Genomic DNA, 17,757 nt, shown 5'->3' on the forward strand with positions numbered 1-17,757 from the left:
GACTGCAACTCCCATCATTCTCAGTCACTGTAATCTTTGACCACCGTGGCAGTTGATGGGAGTTGTAGCCAAGCTTGAGACCCCCTGCCTTAGCAGCTAGGGTGAGAAAGAAATGGTGGAAATGGGAGTGATGCTCTTAGCCGAGAGACTTGCTTCACCTCCGCTGGGAAAAGGCTGTGGGTGCAGAAGTGGCCCATTGGCAGTAGGCCCTTAGCATTTATATTCCACTCTTCCTCCAAGGAGCCCAGAATGATAGGCATGGCTTATGTTTATCCTCACAACAGCCCTCTGAGGTAGGTTAGGCTGAGAGATGAGTGCCTGGCATAGAGTCACCCCGCAAGCTGTGACAGGGACTTGAACTCGAGTCCCCCTGGTCCTAGTCTGGTGCTCTAACCAGTAGACAACACTGGCTCTGTTTGGCTCCACCCACTGATTCTCATTTAACCCAGAGCAACAAGCAAAGGACTCTTTTACCTTCTCCTCGCAGTGGGGAAAATGACTTGCCTAGCCAGCCAGAGGTTGCCGGTTCGAATCCCCGCTGGTATGTTTCCCAGACTATGGGAAACGCCTATATTGGGCAGCAGCGATACAGGAAGATGCTGAAAGGCGTGCATCCAAAACACACTGCTACTATCCTGCCGTACGGGCAGGGGTGGATTAAGCTTTTTGCCGCCCTTTTACCTTAAACAAAAAAGGTTTGCCTTTTTGACGCAAGTTTCCTCCTCCTTGTTTCCTAGCTCCCTGAGCTTCACCCAAAAAGCATTGGTGAGAGGAAATGCAAGAGCCTGTGCAAGTTTCGCCTGATGATGCTGGATGGCTCATTCACACCTGTGCTCAGGAGGTGTGAGCTCCCTGCCCTGCCCCAAACTGGTCCCTTGGGCTGGCTGAGAACAAAGTCCACCCCCAGCACAGGACCTCCATGACTGTTGCTTGTGACTGTCTTATGTTTCTTTTTAGATTGTGAGCTCTTTGGGGACAGGGAACCATCTTATGTATTTATTATTTCTCTGTGTAAACTGCCCTGAGCCATTTTTGGAAGGGCAGTATAGAAATCAATCAATCAATCAATCAATCAATCAATCAAATAAATCTCATCATGTTTAAAATAAGATAAAAACAGCAGTAGTATTTGATCACAGCAGCTTGCCTTCTATGTACTTGGTTCTGTTCTGTACCAAGGACACTGGTGGTGCGTGAGCTGTCTAGAAACTATGCAAAATTGGGCAAGGAGCTACACAGAGCACCTCAGCCTGCTTCTTTCCCAGTGGAAGTTCTATTCAGCGCCCCCCCCCCCCCACGCCACTTGAGATTCACAGGCATTGCCCATGCACTTTGCAGCCAACAATAGACACAACCCTGAAATAAAGGATGGCAGAAGAGGGACAACGCATGCAAGGCCTAAGCTGGGCAAGAACAGAGTGGTGAGGTTAAACCAAAATCACACCCATTTTGAAAGAGCTGCACTGGCTACCAGTTGGTTTCTGGGTCCAATTCAAGGTGCTAGTTTTGACCTTTAAAGCCCTAAACAATTTGGGCCTGGGATACCTGAGGGACCGCCTGCTCCCAAGGGTTGCTGTCCGCTTGACGAGGTCATCTGAGGGGGCTCTGCTCTGGGTGCCGACAATGATGGAGGCTCGGTTGGCATGCACACGGGACAGGGCCTTCTCTGTGGCTGCCCCCAGACTCTGGAATGCTCTCCCGGTGACTATTCGCTCCTCAAGTCTCCATCACAGTTTTTAGAAATCTTGGCTTTTTACCCAGGCTTTTATATGATTGTCTCTGCTGCTGCTCTTTGTATTTTGTATTGTTTTTATACTTGTGGTTTAAATTTTTTAAATCAGATTTGTCTTATATTTTTAGTTTAATATTTTAACTTATTTTTTATAATATTTTTAAATTTTTTTGCTGTAAACTGCCTTGGGATTGTTTTAATGAAAAATGCATGCAAAAGCTCCCAGGTTCAATTTCCGGCATCTCTGGGTAGGGCTGGGGAAGACTCCTGCAACCTTGGAGAGCTGCTGCCAGTCAGTGTAGACAATATTGAGCAAGATGGATCAAGGGTCTGACTCAGTAGAAGGCAGCTTCTTACGTTTCTCCTTCTAAATGGCCATGGAAACTCCATGCATTCCTATGGCCCTTTGGAAGGAAGCAGGGCTTTTCAGTGGGCATACTCTGTCATTCATTTTAGTACATTCCCTGGAGCATCTGCTTTGCATGACAAAGTTCCCAGGTTCACTCCCTGTCAACATCTCCAGGTAGGGCTGAGAGAGTCTCCTGCCTGCAACCTGGGACAGATGCATGCTACCAGTCAGTGTAGACAATCCTGAGCTAGATGACTTGCTTCCTATAGCTTTCTATTCCTACAAGGTTCTTGAACTTGGGTCCCCAGATGTTGGACTACAACTCCCACCAACCCCAGATATTGGGGCTGTAGCACCGGGGAAGTGCCTTGCCTAACAGCGAGCAAGAGGTTGCCGGTTTGAATCCCCACTGGTATGTTTCTCAGATTATGGGAAACACCTATATCGGGCAGCAGCGATATAGGAAACTGCTGAAAGGCATCATCTCACACCGCACAGGAGGAGGCAATAGTAAACCCCTCCTGTATTCTACCAAAGACAACCACAGGGCTCTATTGTCACCAGGAGTCGATACCAAATCGATGTCACATTAATTTTACCATTAGTCCAACAATGTCTGGGGACCCAAGTTTGAGAACTGAGCAATTTGGCTTGATTTCCTGCAGTATTTTAAGTTTTGTCTGGTCTTCAACCGTAATGAACTCTGATTCTGACTCTGCAATGACCCTGCATGACTTCAGAGCCGGATGAGTTGAGCAGTGCTAAGCTTGGCTGCCTCTGCTGCTGTGAAGAACAGAGGCAAGAAAAAGGAACAAACCATTGTAATGACACTGCACAGCACTAGGTGGAGGCAGAGTTTCAAGAACGGTGAGGATGCCGTGTGATTTTTGTAGCACTCTCCACTCTACCCAGCTCTTCGCTCTCTCTCTGTGTGCAAATACATGCATCTCTTTCTGCAAAAGCCCCTCCTAACCTGCTCTCCTAATGTCCCATCATACTCAAGCAAGACCAGGAAACACAACTCGGGGATGGGCTCTGTAGTGATTCCTCCACAGCCTTCACTTTCTCCCAGATAAGGGAAAAATGCTTGTGACCTGGTTGATTTGTGCTCTTTTTTTCTTTTTCCCCCTTTGGCCTCAAGAGTCAAGACAGCCAGCAGGGGTGCTGGAGTTGGTAGAGTTGCATGACTTGTCCTGCTAGCTAAGCAGGGCCTGCCCTGGTTGCATATGAATGGGAGACTTGATGTATGAGTACTGTCAGATATTCCCCTCAGGGGATGGAGCTGCTCTGGGAAGAGCCTTTGAGGTTCCAAGTTCCCTCCCTGGCAGCATCTCCAAGATCGGGCTGAGAGAGATTCCTGCCTGCTACCTTGGAGAAGCCACTGCCAGTCTGTGTAGATAATACTGAGCTAGATGGACCAATGGTCTGACTTGGTATATGGCAGCTTCCTACGTTCCTAGGGGTCACAGCATATCTCTGACGTGTGCTTCCACACTTCCTGTGTTGTGACACTGCAGTCCCTATGCGGACAGCAGGGTGCCGTTCACATTTTCAATGCCTTGTTTTGAATATAATCACTCAGATATAGAGCTAGGACATCATATATCCAATGTAAAAAGGTTGTTGTTTGGGGGGTTGTTAGTTTCTGCGAGACTGCTCCCCCTGCTGTTTGTTTCGAATGTGACATGCCTGAACGGAAGCATTTTGCTGCTGTTGAGCAGCTAGACTGGAAAGCGCCCAGCTGTTGTTGGACCACGACTCCAACCATCCCTATTGGTCCTGTGTGGCTGGGGATGATCAGAGTTGTAGTCCGACAAAAGCTGGAGGGCCCAAGTTGTGTAGCCCTGCCTGCTCTAGAAGAAGAAGCCAAAGGAAGCACATGCTGGAGGCCTCTGCAGTTAGCGGGAGGGTCAAGGGCCACAAGGACTCGCCTGCCCCCAGAAGCTGCGATTAGCCCCACAAGGAAATATACAAGCGCAGTAAGGAGAACATCCACATGTTGGCACCATGTGCAGGTCCGCACTTGATCGGTCTCTCATGACAACTCCACATGTTGAACCAGCTCTCAGGGAGTTTGTGCAACCTCCACAACTGGCATTTTGCATTGCTGAAGTGCTTGAGCAGTTAGGAAAGATCTTCACAGGAGCAGCCCTGCCTGGACTTAAGGCTGCTCATGTGGAGAGCGCCAGGATGGGTCCCGATCCCAGCACTCTTCACCAGAGTAGCCTGGGACTTTTACCTGGTCTTATAGTGGGGAAGAAGGGCGCAAGTGTGCCCTCCCACTCCACTCCCCAGTCGTGTGTAGCCCAAGTGTGTACTGTACAAAGCCAGGTGAAAATAGGGTTGCCATATTTCCAGGTGCCTAATTTGCATATTGTGTAAATTGGCATGGAAATAATTTTTGAGCAGAATAGAGGAACTGCATGTTTTGCTCCATAACTCCACTTCTACAAGGGCTAGTGCTTAGCTTATTTATTTATTTATTATTTTTTAAATGAAAGCTGAAATCCAGGCGAATCTGGGTGGGCTAAGCAATTTGGGTGAGATGCTTAAAATCTGGATAAAATGGCAACTCAAAGTGGAAAGAGCACCCGCCGGCAGGGGAATCCCACAATGGCGCAGTGCATTGTGGGATGCTGGAGGACTTCCTTGTCAAGCTCCCGGCTCTACTGCTCACTGCAGCCCCGATCATGTGCCATGTATGTGGCGGAGCCTAATGGGGAGGGCTGATCTTGGCCCTAAGCCGAATGACAAGCTATCCGTCAGTTTAAAAATACGGTATCCTCCTTTCAAAGAAGCTGGCAGACAAATTTTAAAACCAGTTTGAAGCAGCTATAAGGCAGAAATTCAGTCTCGCAACATTAAAACATGACCCCTCATCATCAAAAGACAATTAACTGGATAATTAGGAAGAGAGTGTAGAAAATAAATGCACATTCTGAACAACCTGCTCAGACACGAAGGCCTCACTCCCCTTTGCAAATGTTTGCAGGGCGAACGTTGGCAGGCTTGAATGGGGAGCTGGTGCCAACCCCACTGAGCAAGCCCAGCTCCAGTTCCATGTAGACTGAACTCCCTGCAGGGACTTCTGTGATGTCTACTCAGAAGTTCCTCCTGAGCAAACAAGTCTCATCTTCCTAAGTGGTGGGGAACCGCGTGCTTCACTTGGTCGTAGAAAAGTGGTGGGCAGTACAGACAGCCGTGGGGTGGCAAAGGGAAGATGCCACCTGTGAACATCACCATGTCTGCTGTCTTGCCTGACTGTGTGCCTCCCTCCAGAGGCAGTCCTGCACCAGTGGGCACCCCTAGAAGGGAAAATGTGCATTAAGGGATTCTGCCCTCCTGGTACCTTCAGGCTGCAATGATCTGAGGTTATTGATCTCTCTGCTGGTCCACATGACTGGTGGAGAACCAGCTCCAGGTCCATACACAGACTTTCCCACCCTGAAGGTAGGGCATCTATTGTCCTGAGACCTTTCCCATGCTTCCAGATATCTTGGCTTCCTCACATGAGATATCTGAGGAAGAGGCAAGGTCCGACTGACCCTCAGAGCTGCCGCCTCTGTGGGGTCTCTGCCTGTGCTGCAAGACACAGCAGGGTTCCTCCTGACCCTCCTCTTTTCCAGAGGAGGACCCCACACCTCAGCGTCTGTGTCCTGGTATGGGTGAGCCCTGACACTGTTTCCTCTCTACCTGGCTCTGGGCAGGGGTGTAGCTAGCTAGAGGAGAGGAGGCCTGTGCTCGGAGTGAGGAAGATAATGAAGAAAATAGAGAGGGGTGGAGCAGGGGGGCCCTCATGAGTTCGGGGCCCCCGGGTTCTTTGAACCCATCAGCTCAATTATAGTGACATCCCTGGTTCCGGGCGTACCTTCTTCCACTGGGAAGCAGATGCAGAACCATGCCATGTGAATACACAGGTGGGGTCCTCCTAAAAGTAGGAAAATCCTCTCACTCTCCAAAAGGTGGTGGTGGTGGGGCTTTAAAAAAAAATGGAGATAGGGATGAAGTTTGTATCCTTTTCTCATTTTTAAAAATGTTGCTCAGCTATCAAATTTGGGATGTGCTGCCATAAGGGCGACTAAGTACGATTTCCCAAAGTGCTGAAATTTGGAAGCCTTATGGACGGAGAACCAGAGTGCCTGCAGACAAGCAAGGTGCACCAGAAGACTCGGGCTGAGCCGCAGATAATGCAGTTCCAAAAACCTGAAGAAAACAAGAACCTGGGGGTGGGGCAGGGGAGGACAACTCTCCAGAGCTGCCCCCATGTAAGCCCATGGAAGGGAATCTTTGTGGGCTCCGAGAAACAAGCAGGTGGGCTGAAGGAACGGAACTCGGGGGGGGGGGGGAGGGGGGGCTTGAGCAAAAAGAGCGGGAAAATCCTCTGCTTGAAGGAGACTCCTGAGGGCAGCTGCAACCCCTTCTGCTTCTGGGGGGGGGGCGGTGGGGGGGCAAAGGTGCATGAGAGGTGAGCTGGTCTTGTGGTAGCAAGCATGACTTGTCCTCTTAGTTAAGCAGTCCCCCCCCCCCCCCCGCCGTTGCATATGAAGGGGAGACTGGATGTGTGAGCACTGTAAGATATTCCCCTCAGGGGATGGAGCTGGCTTCCAAGTTCCCTCCCTGGCAGCATCTCCAAGATTGGGCTGAGAGAGATTCCTGCCTGCCACCTTGGAGAAGCTGCTCCCAGTCTGTGAAGATAATACTGAGCTAGATGGACCAAGGGTCTGATTCAGCATATGGCAGCTTCCTATGTTCCACTTAGGTAATTTTGCAGCCTGGACCTAAAGGCCTTTGGAGCCCCCCCTCCCCTGCTGCAAGTTAAGCATCATCCCCTGCGACACAGAGAGAGAGAGTCTGTATTTTTAACATGTGGGGTATATTTATACAAATATGCAGTAGCAGAAACATTTCAACACACAACTTAAAATATTCCCTTCCCACATTTTTCTTTCCCCACTCCCCCTTCTGTCTCTAAAAGCACCCGGCACAGCTCATAATCACACTTGGCTTCCCGGTGCAGTGCGGGCCAGGAGTGACCACACCACCCAGGACAGTCACTGCCACTTGATGTGGTGATGGCCACCAATCTAGACAGCATTAAAAGTGGAGTAGACAAATTAAAGAGGATAAGGCTATCAATGCCTACTAGCCTGGACAGCTGCATATTTCCTTCAGGATCAGAGGCATCATGTCCCTGAACACCAGGTGCTAGGGAACACCAACGGGAAGGGGGCATTGCCCGCTCCCCCCCCCACTTGTGGGCTTCTCAGATGCACCTGGGCTGCTGGACTGGATGGGTGGTTGGCCTGACCTAGCAGGGCTTTTTCTTATGTTCTTCTGAAGAAAGGCTGTGAAAACGAAGCCGCACCTTTGCCAGTTGGCTCCTCCTGGAATATTATTTTCTGCTCATGGGGCACACACGCTTCAGCCAAGGCTTTCGTGACAAGGAATAACTTATGATTCATTATTTCCCCCAAATGAAACTGTGCAGAGGGGCTGTTTGAAGCTTCCCCCCAAGGCAAGGGATCTGTTCCAAAAGCCAGGTTACACAACAAGCAGGAAGTGTATCGGCGGGGCACACCCCACACAGAAGGGAACAGATGCAGGCGAGGCTGTGCCCTGTGCACAAGGGGCCAGAAGGCTTGGCTTTTGCAAACCAGAATGGATTTTCTCATAGGAAGCTGCCCTCCCTTGGTTTGGGGGCTGCTCTTTCATGAGGCATAGTGAGGCAGTTGCCAGCAAAGAGGGTGGTGATGGGGGGCGGGAGATGCCTCCCATCATCATTGGAGAAGATTTTCAGAACCAACCTTTGACCCTCACAAACTTTGCAAAGAGTGCAAAACACTTATTGCAAAGCTGGCAAGAACCACACAGAGAAAAGGAGGCTGCAGGCAACCTTCCCTCCTCCCTGCCTTCTGTGCCACTTTCAGAGCCTGCAAAGGTTGGTTTTGGAAGCGGGGCGACCTCCACCGGAGGCATGGGTCAAGGCAGCATTCGGCACCCAAGCCTCTGTGGTACCTTGGGCTGCCCCTGCCCATCGAGCTCATATTGTCTACACTGACTGGCTGGCAGCAGCTCCCCAGAATTGCAGCCAGAGGCCTGGAATCAGGCGTGTTCTGCCTACAAAGCATGCGCTCTACTGCGGATCTAGCCCTGGACACTGACTGGCAGTGGCTCTCCAGGGTTTCAGGCAGGAGTCTCTTCCAGCCTTACCTGCCGGGGATTGAATTTGGGACCTTCTGCTTGCAAAGCAGACATTCTTCCACTGTGCTGTGGCCCTGTCCCTGCCCGCTCTCTGCTTCTTTTCCCAGCTTGGGCATATAGCAGCATAAACAGCAGGGTCTAGTGGTTTACAGAGCAACCCTGGGCAGGTCTGTTCTCATCCCACATAATCCCAGGTAATTATCTGTAGGCTTGCCAGTTCAAGATGTTTTGATGGCATAAGAACAGCCCTGCTGGATCAGGCCCAAGGAAGCCCATCTAGTCCAGCATCCTGTTCACACAGTGGCCCACTAGATGCCGCTGGGAAGCCCACAGGCAGCAGTGGAGGGCATGCCCTCTCTCCTGCTGTGACTCCCCTGCAACTGGTATTCAGAGGCAGCCTGCCTTTGAAGCTGGAGGTGGCCTATAGCCCTCTGACTAGTAGCCATTATTATTATTATTATTACATTTTATATCTTGCTCTTCCTCCAAGGAGCCCAGAATGGCGCTGGTGTACTACATACTTGAGTTTCTCCTCGCAACAACCCTGTGAAGTCGGTTAGGCTGAGAGAGAAGTCACCCAGAGTCACCCAGCAAGTCTCATGGCTGAATGGGGATTTGAACTCGGGTCTCCCCGGTCCTAGACCAGCACTCTAACCACTGCACCAGGCTGGCCATTGATAGACCTCTCCTCCATGAAGTTATCCATACCCTCTTCAAGCCATTCAGGCTGCTGGCCGTCACCCTAACTTGTGGCAGAGAATTCCACAAGTCAACAAAGAGCCTGATCCACATATGATAGCCTGTCAGGTGCTTGGCATGGCCCTCATTGTTGCAGTCTCCAGCAAAAAAAGCAGAGCAAAAGCAGTCTGTTGTGCCCTTTGCAGGACACACATTGTATGTGCCACCATGCGATAGACTTGGCTATATCAGTCACTTCCGCCAAAGAGGTCAAAGCAGTGTAAAAGGTTCCTTTCCCCCCATAATGGAATCCTCACAACAATCCTGTGAGGTAGGTTAAGCTGAGAGTTACTGGCTAGCGGGCTTTATCTCTGAGCAGGGATCTAAACCCAGAGCTCCCCAGCTCTAGTTGAGTATTAGGAACAGAGAAAGGTGTCAGACATCTAGCTCAGTGTTTTCTCTACAATGATTGGCAGCAGCTCTCCAGGGCTCCGGGCAAGAGTCTCTCCCAGTCCTACCTGGAGATGCTGCCAGGGGAAGAGAGCTGGTCTTGTGGCAGCAGGCATGACCGGTCCCCTTTGCTAAGCAGGGTCTGCCCAGGTTGCATATGAAAGGGAGTCTAGAAGTGTGAGCACTGCAAGAGATTCCCCTCAGGTGATGGAGCCACTCTGGGAAGAGCATCTAGGTTCCAAGTTCCCTTCCTGGCAGCATCTCCAAGATAGGGTTGAGATAGATTCCTGCCTGCAACCTTGGAGAAGCCACTGCCAGTCTGTGTAGACGATACTGAGTGAGATACTGAGTGAGACGATACTACAGTGATACTGTAGACGATACTGTGAGACGATACTGAGTGACTTATGGTAAAAGGCAGCTTCCTATGTTCCAGAATCTGGGAGGCTGGGACCTTCTGCATGCAAAGCAGATTCTCTACATCTGAGCTACAGCCCCAGCCCCTTTCTAACCAGCACACCACACTGCCTCTCCATGGTTGCAATGCTTAAAATCCGTGCTTTGTGAAAAAGCACCTCCTTGGATTACTTCTTTTACATACTGCCCCCAGCAGGATGTGTGTGTTTTCTTAAAATTGGGATGTGCCCACTAAGATGTGCCAAGACTTCAGCCTGCACAAAAGCCTTTGACCTCCTGGAAGTTCTTGTCCTGCTTGTTGGGGTTGGTGGTGGTGTGCAAAGCTACTTAGTGAATTAAGTAGAATTATTATTGTTATTAATTATAATTATTATTTTATGCTTTTCAATTGAAACGTTCTTGAAACTGTTTACACAGAAAAAGAATAAGAGGACCTCCTGAACCCCATAGGGCTCACAATCTATAAAGCAACACAAAGTAAACACTAGCAGCAGCTACTGGAGGCTTGCTGTGCTGGGGATGGATAGGGCCGGTTGCTTCCCCCCAGCTAAATATAAAGAGAATCACCACTTTGAAAGGTTATTCTTTGCCCGGTTCTTCTGCTACTGGAGAAAAGTTGTGGGGCACATGTCTGCCCCAGGTTATGTCCTACTCCCATTCTCTGGCATGATGGCATCTACTGATTCCATAAACATTCCTGAGGCTGTCCAAAAGGAAGAAGAGGTTGGCCAGGCTAGGGAATGAGAAGACACACAAAACATACAATGCTGCCTTTGACTGAGTCAGACCATCGGTCCATCTAGTCCAGGGCTGCTCAACTTAGGCCCTCCTGCAGATGTTGGCCTACAACTCCCATAATCCCTGGCTATTTGCCACTGTGGCTGGGGATTATGGGAGTTGCAGTCCAAAAACAGCTGGGGGGGCCTAAGTTGAGCAGGCCTGATCTAGTCCAATATTCCCAAGCTTGGGACTCTAGATGTTGGCAATTGTGGGTGGGGATGATGGGAGTTGTAGTCCAGCAACACCTAGGAACCCAAGGTTGAGAATAAAAGCCATTGTGGTGGGGGGTGATGGGAGCTGTAGTCCAACCACAATCTGGGAACCTAAGGCTGAGATCCCTGGACAGGCAGTGGTATTCCATTTGGACAAAGGTTACAAATAGCGACCTAGCTGCTGCCTGGAATTAAAAATAATAATAAAGAGACCAGGAGAAAACTGTGCTGCTGCCAATCCAAATGGCGGGTAGGAGGAAAGGAACACATCAAGAGGAATGTTCAGGAGGAATGAACAGCTCCCGAAAAACCCACAAAATCTTTCCTTATCTGTGAAGCTTTGACAGCAAGTAGAGCTACTCCTTGCATCACATATTTGTTAGTTCCTTGTAACAGGTAAATCAGTGGTTATCCCAGTTCATCACATCCTTGCTAACTGGGCACCTTTTGGAAAATGGTGATTCTTTTTATATTCAGCAGGGGGAGAGCAACTGGCCCTATCCATCCCCAGCACAGCATCCCTCCAGTGGCTGTTGCTGAGGTTTATAACGTTTCTTTTTTAGAATATGAGACTTTTGGGAAGAGAGATCCTTATTCATTCATTCATTCATTTTATTTATTTCTCTCTCTCTCTCTCTGGGCCACTTTGGAAACTTTTGTTGAAAAGTGGTATATAAATATCCGTAGTAGTAGTAGTAGTAGTAGTAGTAACTGGTGGTGGGGGAGTTGTGGTTGCCAGACTGGGATGACTGGATTCTTTTTGTGGCCCCAGGCAAGCAGATTCCATGATTAACTGTTTTAACTACTTAATTACCTAATTAAATGTTTTTGTTATGGCCAGGACTAAACAAATAAACAGACTGACTGACCGAGGAACTGGGATCCAATGAGTAACACGCAAAGAAACACCGTCTGCCTGGACTCTCATTCGAAGCTGCCTGCCCTGCAGCCGCTGTTTCCTTCCTGTTTCTGCTACACAGTCCCAGAGCCTACCCTGCAATGCAAATAGCGACCATGCAGGGCCTGCATGGAGGTTGTAAGAACCTCTCCCAGTCCCCATGGAGGGAATATCAGGTAATCACTCCTGTTTATGAGGGAGGGCAGTTGCTCACAAATGTTCTAGTTCAGAGGTTCCAGTACTAGGGTCCCTAGATGATGTTGGACTATAAATCCCATCAGCCTGTGCCACGATGACTGAGGGCAGGGGGTGGTGGGATCTGTAGTCCCAACAGTATCTGGGAACCCTGGCTCTAGTTGATGACTGCATGCATGAGATTTAAGGGAGGGAGTATTCAGAGAATTGGGGGTGGGGGGTGGGTGGGGGCATGCAGGACAAGCTACTCCTTGCCTGCAGACTCCCCGGGAGCAACTGGCCACTGTTTGGAAGTGGAATGCTGGACTAGATTGTTGCCTCCGACTCAGGGGCCTTCTGTTTCTTACATTCTTAACTGCCATGGCCAGTGTTAGCTATAGAGCCTCCATGCACAGAGGCAGTCTACCTGGGTCCCAGAAGGAGGGCGCTGGGTCCTTCGCGGATAGAGGCATCTGCTTGGCCACGGTGGGGAAGCAGGATGCTGCTGGACCTGACGCACTTCGGCCTGCTACGACGGTATCCTTCTCACAACTCCTCCTGCGTGTGGGGAATTCTGGCGCTCTCTGCACCCGCTCAGAGTTACTCCCTCCAGGAGCTCCCAGCTACTGCAAAGCAGGGCTGGAGGAGACGACCTCTCCTTGCCAAGCGGAGCATCGAGGGGGGCGGGCGGAGAGGCAGGCGAGGCGACCCATGATTCGGGGGCGGGCAATGCTCGCTCTCCTCAGCGTCGCTTCGGATCCAGCCCCCCTACTCCTCCTCTCGGGCCGCTGCGGCTCGGCTAGCGGCCGCGCGGGGTGCCCGGGAGCTGGGCAGACGCCGCGCCGCCGCCGCCGCCGCCGCCGCAGCAGCGAGGAGGACTGCAGCAGCAGCAGCAGCAGCGGAGGCGCCCTCCTGCCCGCCTGCCTGCGCAGCTCGGGGAGCAGCAGCAGCAGCAGCGCCACCGCCGCAGCCTTGGAGCCGGCATGCAACCGCCCGACTTGCCGCGCACGCCGCAGCGAAGCCGGCCCTGAGGAGTGCGGGCGCCCCTTCTCCAGCCGTAGCGAGCGCCCTGCCAGGAAGGCGCGCTGTCCCCAGGCCGCCCCGTGGGGCAATGCTGCGCGGCTCCCCCCGCGCTCTGGCCGCCGCGTAGGGAGCCGGCCCGGCCCCCCCCTCCAGCCTTTCTCGTCGGGGAGGGGGGCGCTCCAGCCTCGCTGCTGCTGCTGCTGCTGCTCCTCCTCGCCGCCGCTCCCTCTCCAGGTGCTGCCGGCTCGTGCCCGTCTCCGCCGCCGGCTGCTGCACTGGCGGCGCCCGCTGCCGCTGCTGGCTCTTGCTGCTCGCCGCCGCTGCCGCGCTCCTCCTCGCCATGGCTCAGGCGGCCAAGCAGCTCAAGAAGATCAAAGACATCGAGGCGCAGGCCCTGCAGGAGCAGAAGGAGAAGGAGGAGAGCAACCGCAAGCGCAGGAACCGCTCGCGGGACCGCAAGAAGAAGGTGCGCAGGGGGGCCCAGGCGGGCCGCGGGGGGCACCAGCAGCAGCAGGCGGCGGCGGCGGCTGGCTGGGCCGGGGTCCCTCCGGGCTGCCGCTGCGGGGCACGTGGTGGAGGGAGGCTCGCTCCGCGGGGCTGGGGGGCGGAGAGAGCGCCCCCTCCCCCTGGAGGGCCCACTGTCCCGCGCGCCCCCTCCTTGCTGCTCCTCCGGTGGCATTGCAAGTTTCTCCGGTGTCGGGGCGGCTCCCTCGGGAGGCGGCGTCGGGCTCCGTTGGCTGGCGAAGCGCGCCAGCCCTTTGGATCCAGCAGCAGGCAGGCGGGCTAGGCGGCTGGGACAAAAAGATCAAGTGTGGGGCAGCTTTTGTCTCCCTCTGCGCCGCTGTCCAGTGGCCGAAGGTGCCCCAGGCTTCGCTGGCCTCCGGACAGTGACCGCCGGCGGGCCTGGCCTGCAGTAGCAGCTCCCAGCGCTTTCTTGTCCTCTCAGAAGGCCTGAAGGGTTTGTGGTGGTCCAGGGGAGAAGACCCGGGGTGTGCGCTGGCGGGGGACTCAAGAGCGGAGGGACTCTGTCTTGGGAGGCAGCAGAAGAGGCCCGCCTTGGGGCAGCAGTCCCAGGGAGGGAGTCCTTCGGCGGGACCCTTGGCGCCGCTGCTTCTTAGGCAGCGCTTGGATGAGACCCGGAGACTTGCTTGCTTTTCTGGTGGGGAAGGTTTGCCCATGTCAGGGACTCCGCGCTTGTCTCCTCGTTCCAGCTGCTGCTTTTCCAAGGGTCGGCCTCTCTTGCCCTACTCTGGGGAGCTGTCTGTACCAGCTGCCCTTTTGGCCTGCCTGCAAGCCCAGAAGCAGGGGTGCGCCTGTCATTGAGCTGATGGGTTCAAAGAACGTGGAGCCCCCAGCGCCACCCCTCCCTATTTTCTTCATCATCTCCCTCATTCCGAGGGGCTGCTGGGGAGAGGGATGAACACGGGGCCCCTCTCCCCTAGCTACACCCCTGCCCAGAAGGCTGGTCATTTTGGACCAGAGCAAGGGTCCAGCTGGCCCAGTCGTCTGTGCCCATCAGCAGGCAGGCAACCAGCCAGATGCTGTTGGGGAGCTCCCAAATGAGGGCTGGAGGTCAGGTTTCTCCCTTGCTCTCTGCTCCTGGCATCTGGTGCTCCAGAGGTGGGCTGTCACTGCCCTTGGAAGTTACCGGCTGAGCGGTTGTGGCCAGCATTGATGGATAGAGATGTGCACTTCCTAGAGGAAGGGAAGGGAAGAAGTGTCAACAAACAAACAAACAAATACCTGTCAGATATTTATATAGTACTTTTCAATAAATGTTCCCCAAACAGTTTATGCTGAAGAATAAAAATGGTTCCCTGTCCCCAAAGGGCTCACAGTCTAAAAAGAAAATCCCCACTGAAAGGTGCTTCTTTTGCACGGTTAGTTAGTGGGAAAACAGGAGCTGTTTATAGGTGCATATGGTGTCCACAGGGAGAGAGCTGAGCGGGGGATTGCAGAGAAGCTGGGCATACAGCTTTGAGGTCCTTTCTCTCCTAACCTGCAGCTGTTCTTTTAAACCTCAGCCAAGGGAAGTTGTAGTCTGTCTTTCCTTGGGATCTTTATTAGGACGAGCCTGTATTCATAATGTGGCAGAAAGACATGTGGCCAGATGAGGTAGCAGATTTTAGGTGCTATTAAGCGTGTGTGTGTGTGTGAGTGAGAGAGAGAGAGAGAGAGAGAGAGAGAGATTTGAGCTTTGTGGCCCACTCCACTATAGGTAGTCCTGTTGGATTGTTGTATCCCATGTTGGTTAGCCCAAGTGGAGTTGTCATTTGGCATCTGAGGCAGGAAATCCAAACTGTCTTGGGCTGACTTTGGTGGGGTGTGTGAACTGCTGAAGTGCACAGAACTCTTCCCTGGGCTGAATGTTTGAGGGGAAGGGGAAAAATAGACATTTCCCAGTAAGCGCATGGAGTCTGGTCCTTGTCTGCCAATCGTATCAGCATTAAGATGGTAATTTCCTTGCTCAATAACATCCTTTCCCCTGCTTTCTTTTCCTGAGCATTCAGGAATTCTGTGTAACTTAACTGCTTGCATATGACACTGTGAACAAAGGAGGCAGTTTGTACAACTGGGAATGTTGTTATAGTGGACAAATAGAAGATTAGCTGGATTTTGATCTTCCTGTGGAGGCTATGTAAGAAGAGATTGAATCTGTCAGGGAATTTTTAAGGATGAAATTTCCTGGGTTGGGACAGCTGTTGAATTCAGTCCTCTCTCTCTCTCTCTTTCTCTCTCTCTCTCTGTATGTATTTGTGTCCCAGTTCTGTGAAGGTGTATGTGCTGTCCCACACCCCTTTCATTTTTTCTTTCTGTTTCTGGACAAACACCACCAATGTCTAACATAAGTATGAGTGAGCAGACTGGCTAATAAAGTTACTGTGGACTAGGGACTTTTGTGACCATCTGTGGCTATACTATAGAATCTTTGCTTAGAGTGGACATAGAGAGAGGTGTAGAAATGGGTTTTCTCTGCACGAGTTCCCACTCTCCAGGATCTAGAATATCTGGAATCTCTAGTCATGCTGGCGTTTGCCAGTGCACCTGGTCTGTGCAGTGTCTAGTGGTGACTTGCATGTGTGAAGGGTTCATCTTGGTTCAAACATCACGGACGGAGCTTCTATGGTTTCTGTTTCACAACAGCACTCTTCAGTGGTGTCTGTTGAAACCATTTGGCTGCAGAAATGGTGAGACATCAAGTGAAGTACGACAGAGATAATCAATTCTTGCTTCCTGTTTTATGGACCCTGCTCTGATAAATCACATGCAGGTTGAAAACGTAAAACATCTGGGTTCGATCACCATGTTGGAGAAGCAGAGGGCTACACCCCTGCAGTCTAGACCAGGAGCTCTCAAGCGTGAATCTCCAGATGTTGTTGGACTACAACTCTCATCATTCCCAGCCATTGTGGCAGCGGATGATGGGAGTTGTAGTCCAAAATCTGAGGACCCTTGCTTGGGAGCCCCTGGTCTAGGGTGCTTCTGGTTGCATGATTCATTCACAAAGTTTCCTCCTTATGAAAGGCAGATGCACAGAAACTTCAGATGGCACAGGTAAGCTTAGTTAGTTTCTTCCAGAGGAAACTGACATTATCTGTCTATTATTCCGCCATTAAAAACATATGGCTCTAATTCACGGGCTGCCCAATTTTGGCTCGCCAATTGTTTTGGGACTACAGCTCCCATAACCCCCAGCCACAGTGACCAGTAGTCAGGGATTATGGGAGTTGTAGGCCAACATCTGCAGGAGGGCCAGTTAAGCAGCCCTGCTCTAGTCTATATCGAGTCACAATGCCTTTGGACTGAGATAGGGGGCATTCTACTTAATGGAATACTGTAATGAACCTTATTACTCTCCAGGCACTTTCATATTAATCTTCAGACATCTAGCCTTCTCAAGTTCGGTCCATGGCACTGTCTTGTAGCTGGGAGTTCCACTGACTGATTTTCCTGAAAGTCTATTTGTATTTTTAATAAGAAAATATTGCTGCTTTACCAGTTCATTCCATGGGGCTAGAGAGGGGGTGACTGGCAGAACCCCACTTTTGTTAAAGGCACTGGCCTGCTCTTTCTGCATGGATAGACTAAGGCGAAGTTTCTAACATGATGAATGATGTGGAGAAAGTGACCAGGGAGAAGTTTTTCTTCATTTCCTGATAATGATAGAACTTGGAGTCATCCAGTTGAACGGATGGGCAGCTTATTCAGGTCAGATGAGAGAAAGTATGTGATCACACAACACACAATGAACCTGTGGAATTCACTGCCACAGGATGTGGTGATGGCCACTAGCTAGAGGGCTCTAAAGAATAATTAAAGAGATGTAAGTTTTTGGTGGCATACAAATTATGTTAAATAAATAATTAGATAGACTCACGGAGGAGAGGAGATTTATCAGCTGCTGCTCTAAGGCAGGATAGCAAAACGGAGTCCCCGTTCAGGAACAGCGGGCCTTTGTTGACCACCCAGTAACAGATACCCAGCAACCAAGTTGTTGTCTTCAAATCCAGCTTGTGGGCTTCTGTGAAGTATCCAGGTGGCCACATTTAGAAGGAGGATGCAACTTTGATCTAGGGTTGGGGGGCTTCTTGAGTTCCCTCTTTGCATTGCATTCCTTTTGTGGGCAAAGGACTGGTTTGCACAGCCAAGGTTTCAGTGATGTGTTTAGCATGGGTTTTATCAGCCTTGGCAATGTGTTCATGCTTGTTCAGATTACAATCCACAGTGCTCTGGGTTCAGCCCACTTCTTAATGATTTTGCAGGGTTTTGAGAATTGGAAGTGTGATTTTTGCTAGATCAGAACCAATGAAGAAATCCGCTTGGGCTGATGTCAACATGTGGG

The 17,757-nt window shown here is 51.3% G+C and overlaps 1 protein-coding gene across 5 annotated transcripts in view; it reads left to right on the forward strand.

Moving 5' to 3' along the window:
* Positions 1 to 12,756: 12,756 nt before the first annotated feature.
* Positions 12,757 to 17,757, forward strand: part of ANK1 (ankyrin 1) — a 223,849-nt gene continuing 218,848 nt past the window's right edge. For all 5 annotated transcript variants that reach the window (XM_053269374.1, XM_053269378.1, XM_053269375.1 and 2 more), the window contains exon 1: positions 12,757 to 13,380. In XM_053269374.1, coding sequence (XP_053125349.1) covers positions 13,255 to 13,380 — 126 coding nt within the window. In that variant the 5' untranslated portion in view covers positions 12,757 to 13,254. The remainder of the gene's footprint in view (positions 13,381 to 17,757) is intronic.

This window comes from Hemicordylus capensis, chromosome 8 (genome assembly GCF_027244095.1).
Source record: "Hemicordylus capensis ecotype Gifberg chromosome 8, rHemCap1.1.pri, whole genome shotgun sequence".
In the NCBI taxonomy this organism is placed as follows: Eukaryota; Metazoa; Chordata; class Lepidosauria; order Squamata; family Cordylidae; genus Hemicordylus; species Hemicordylus capensis.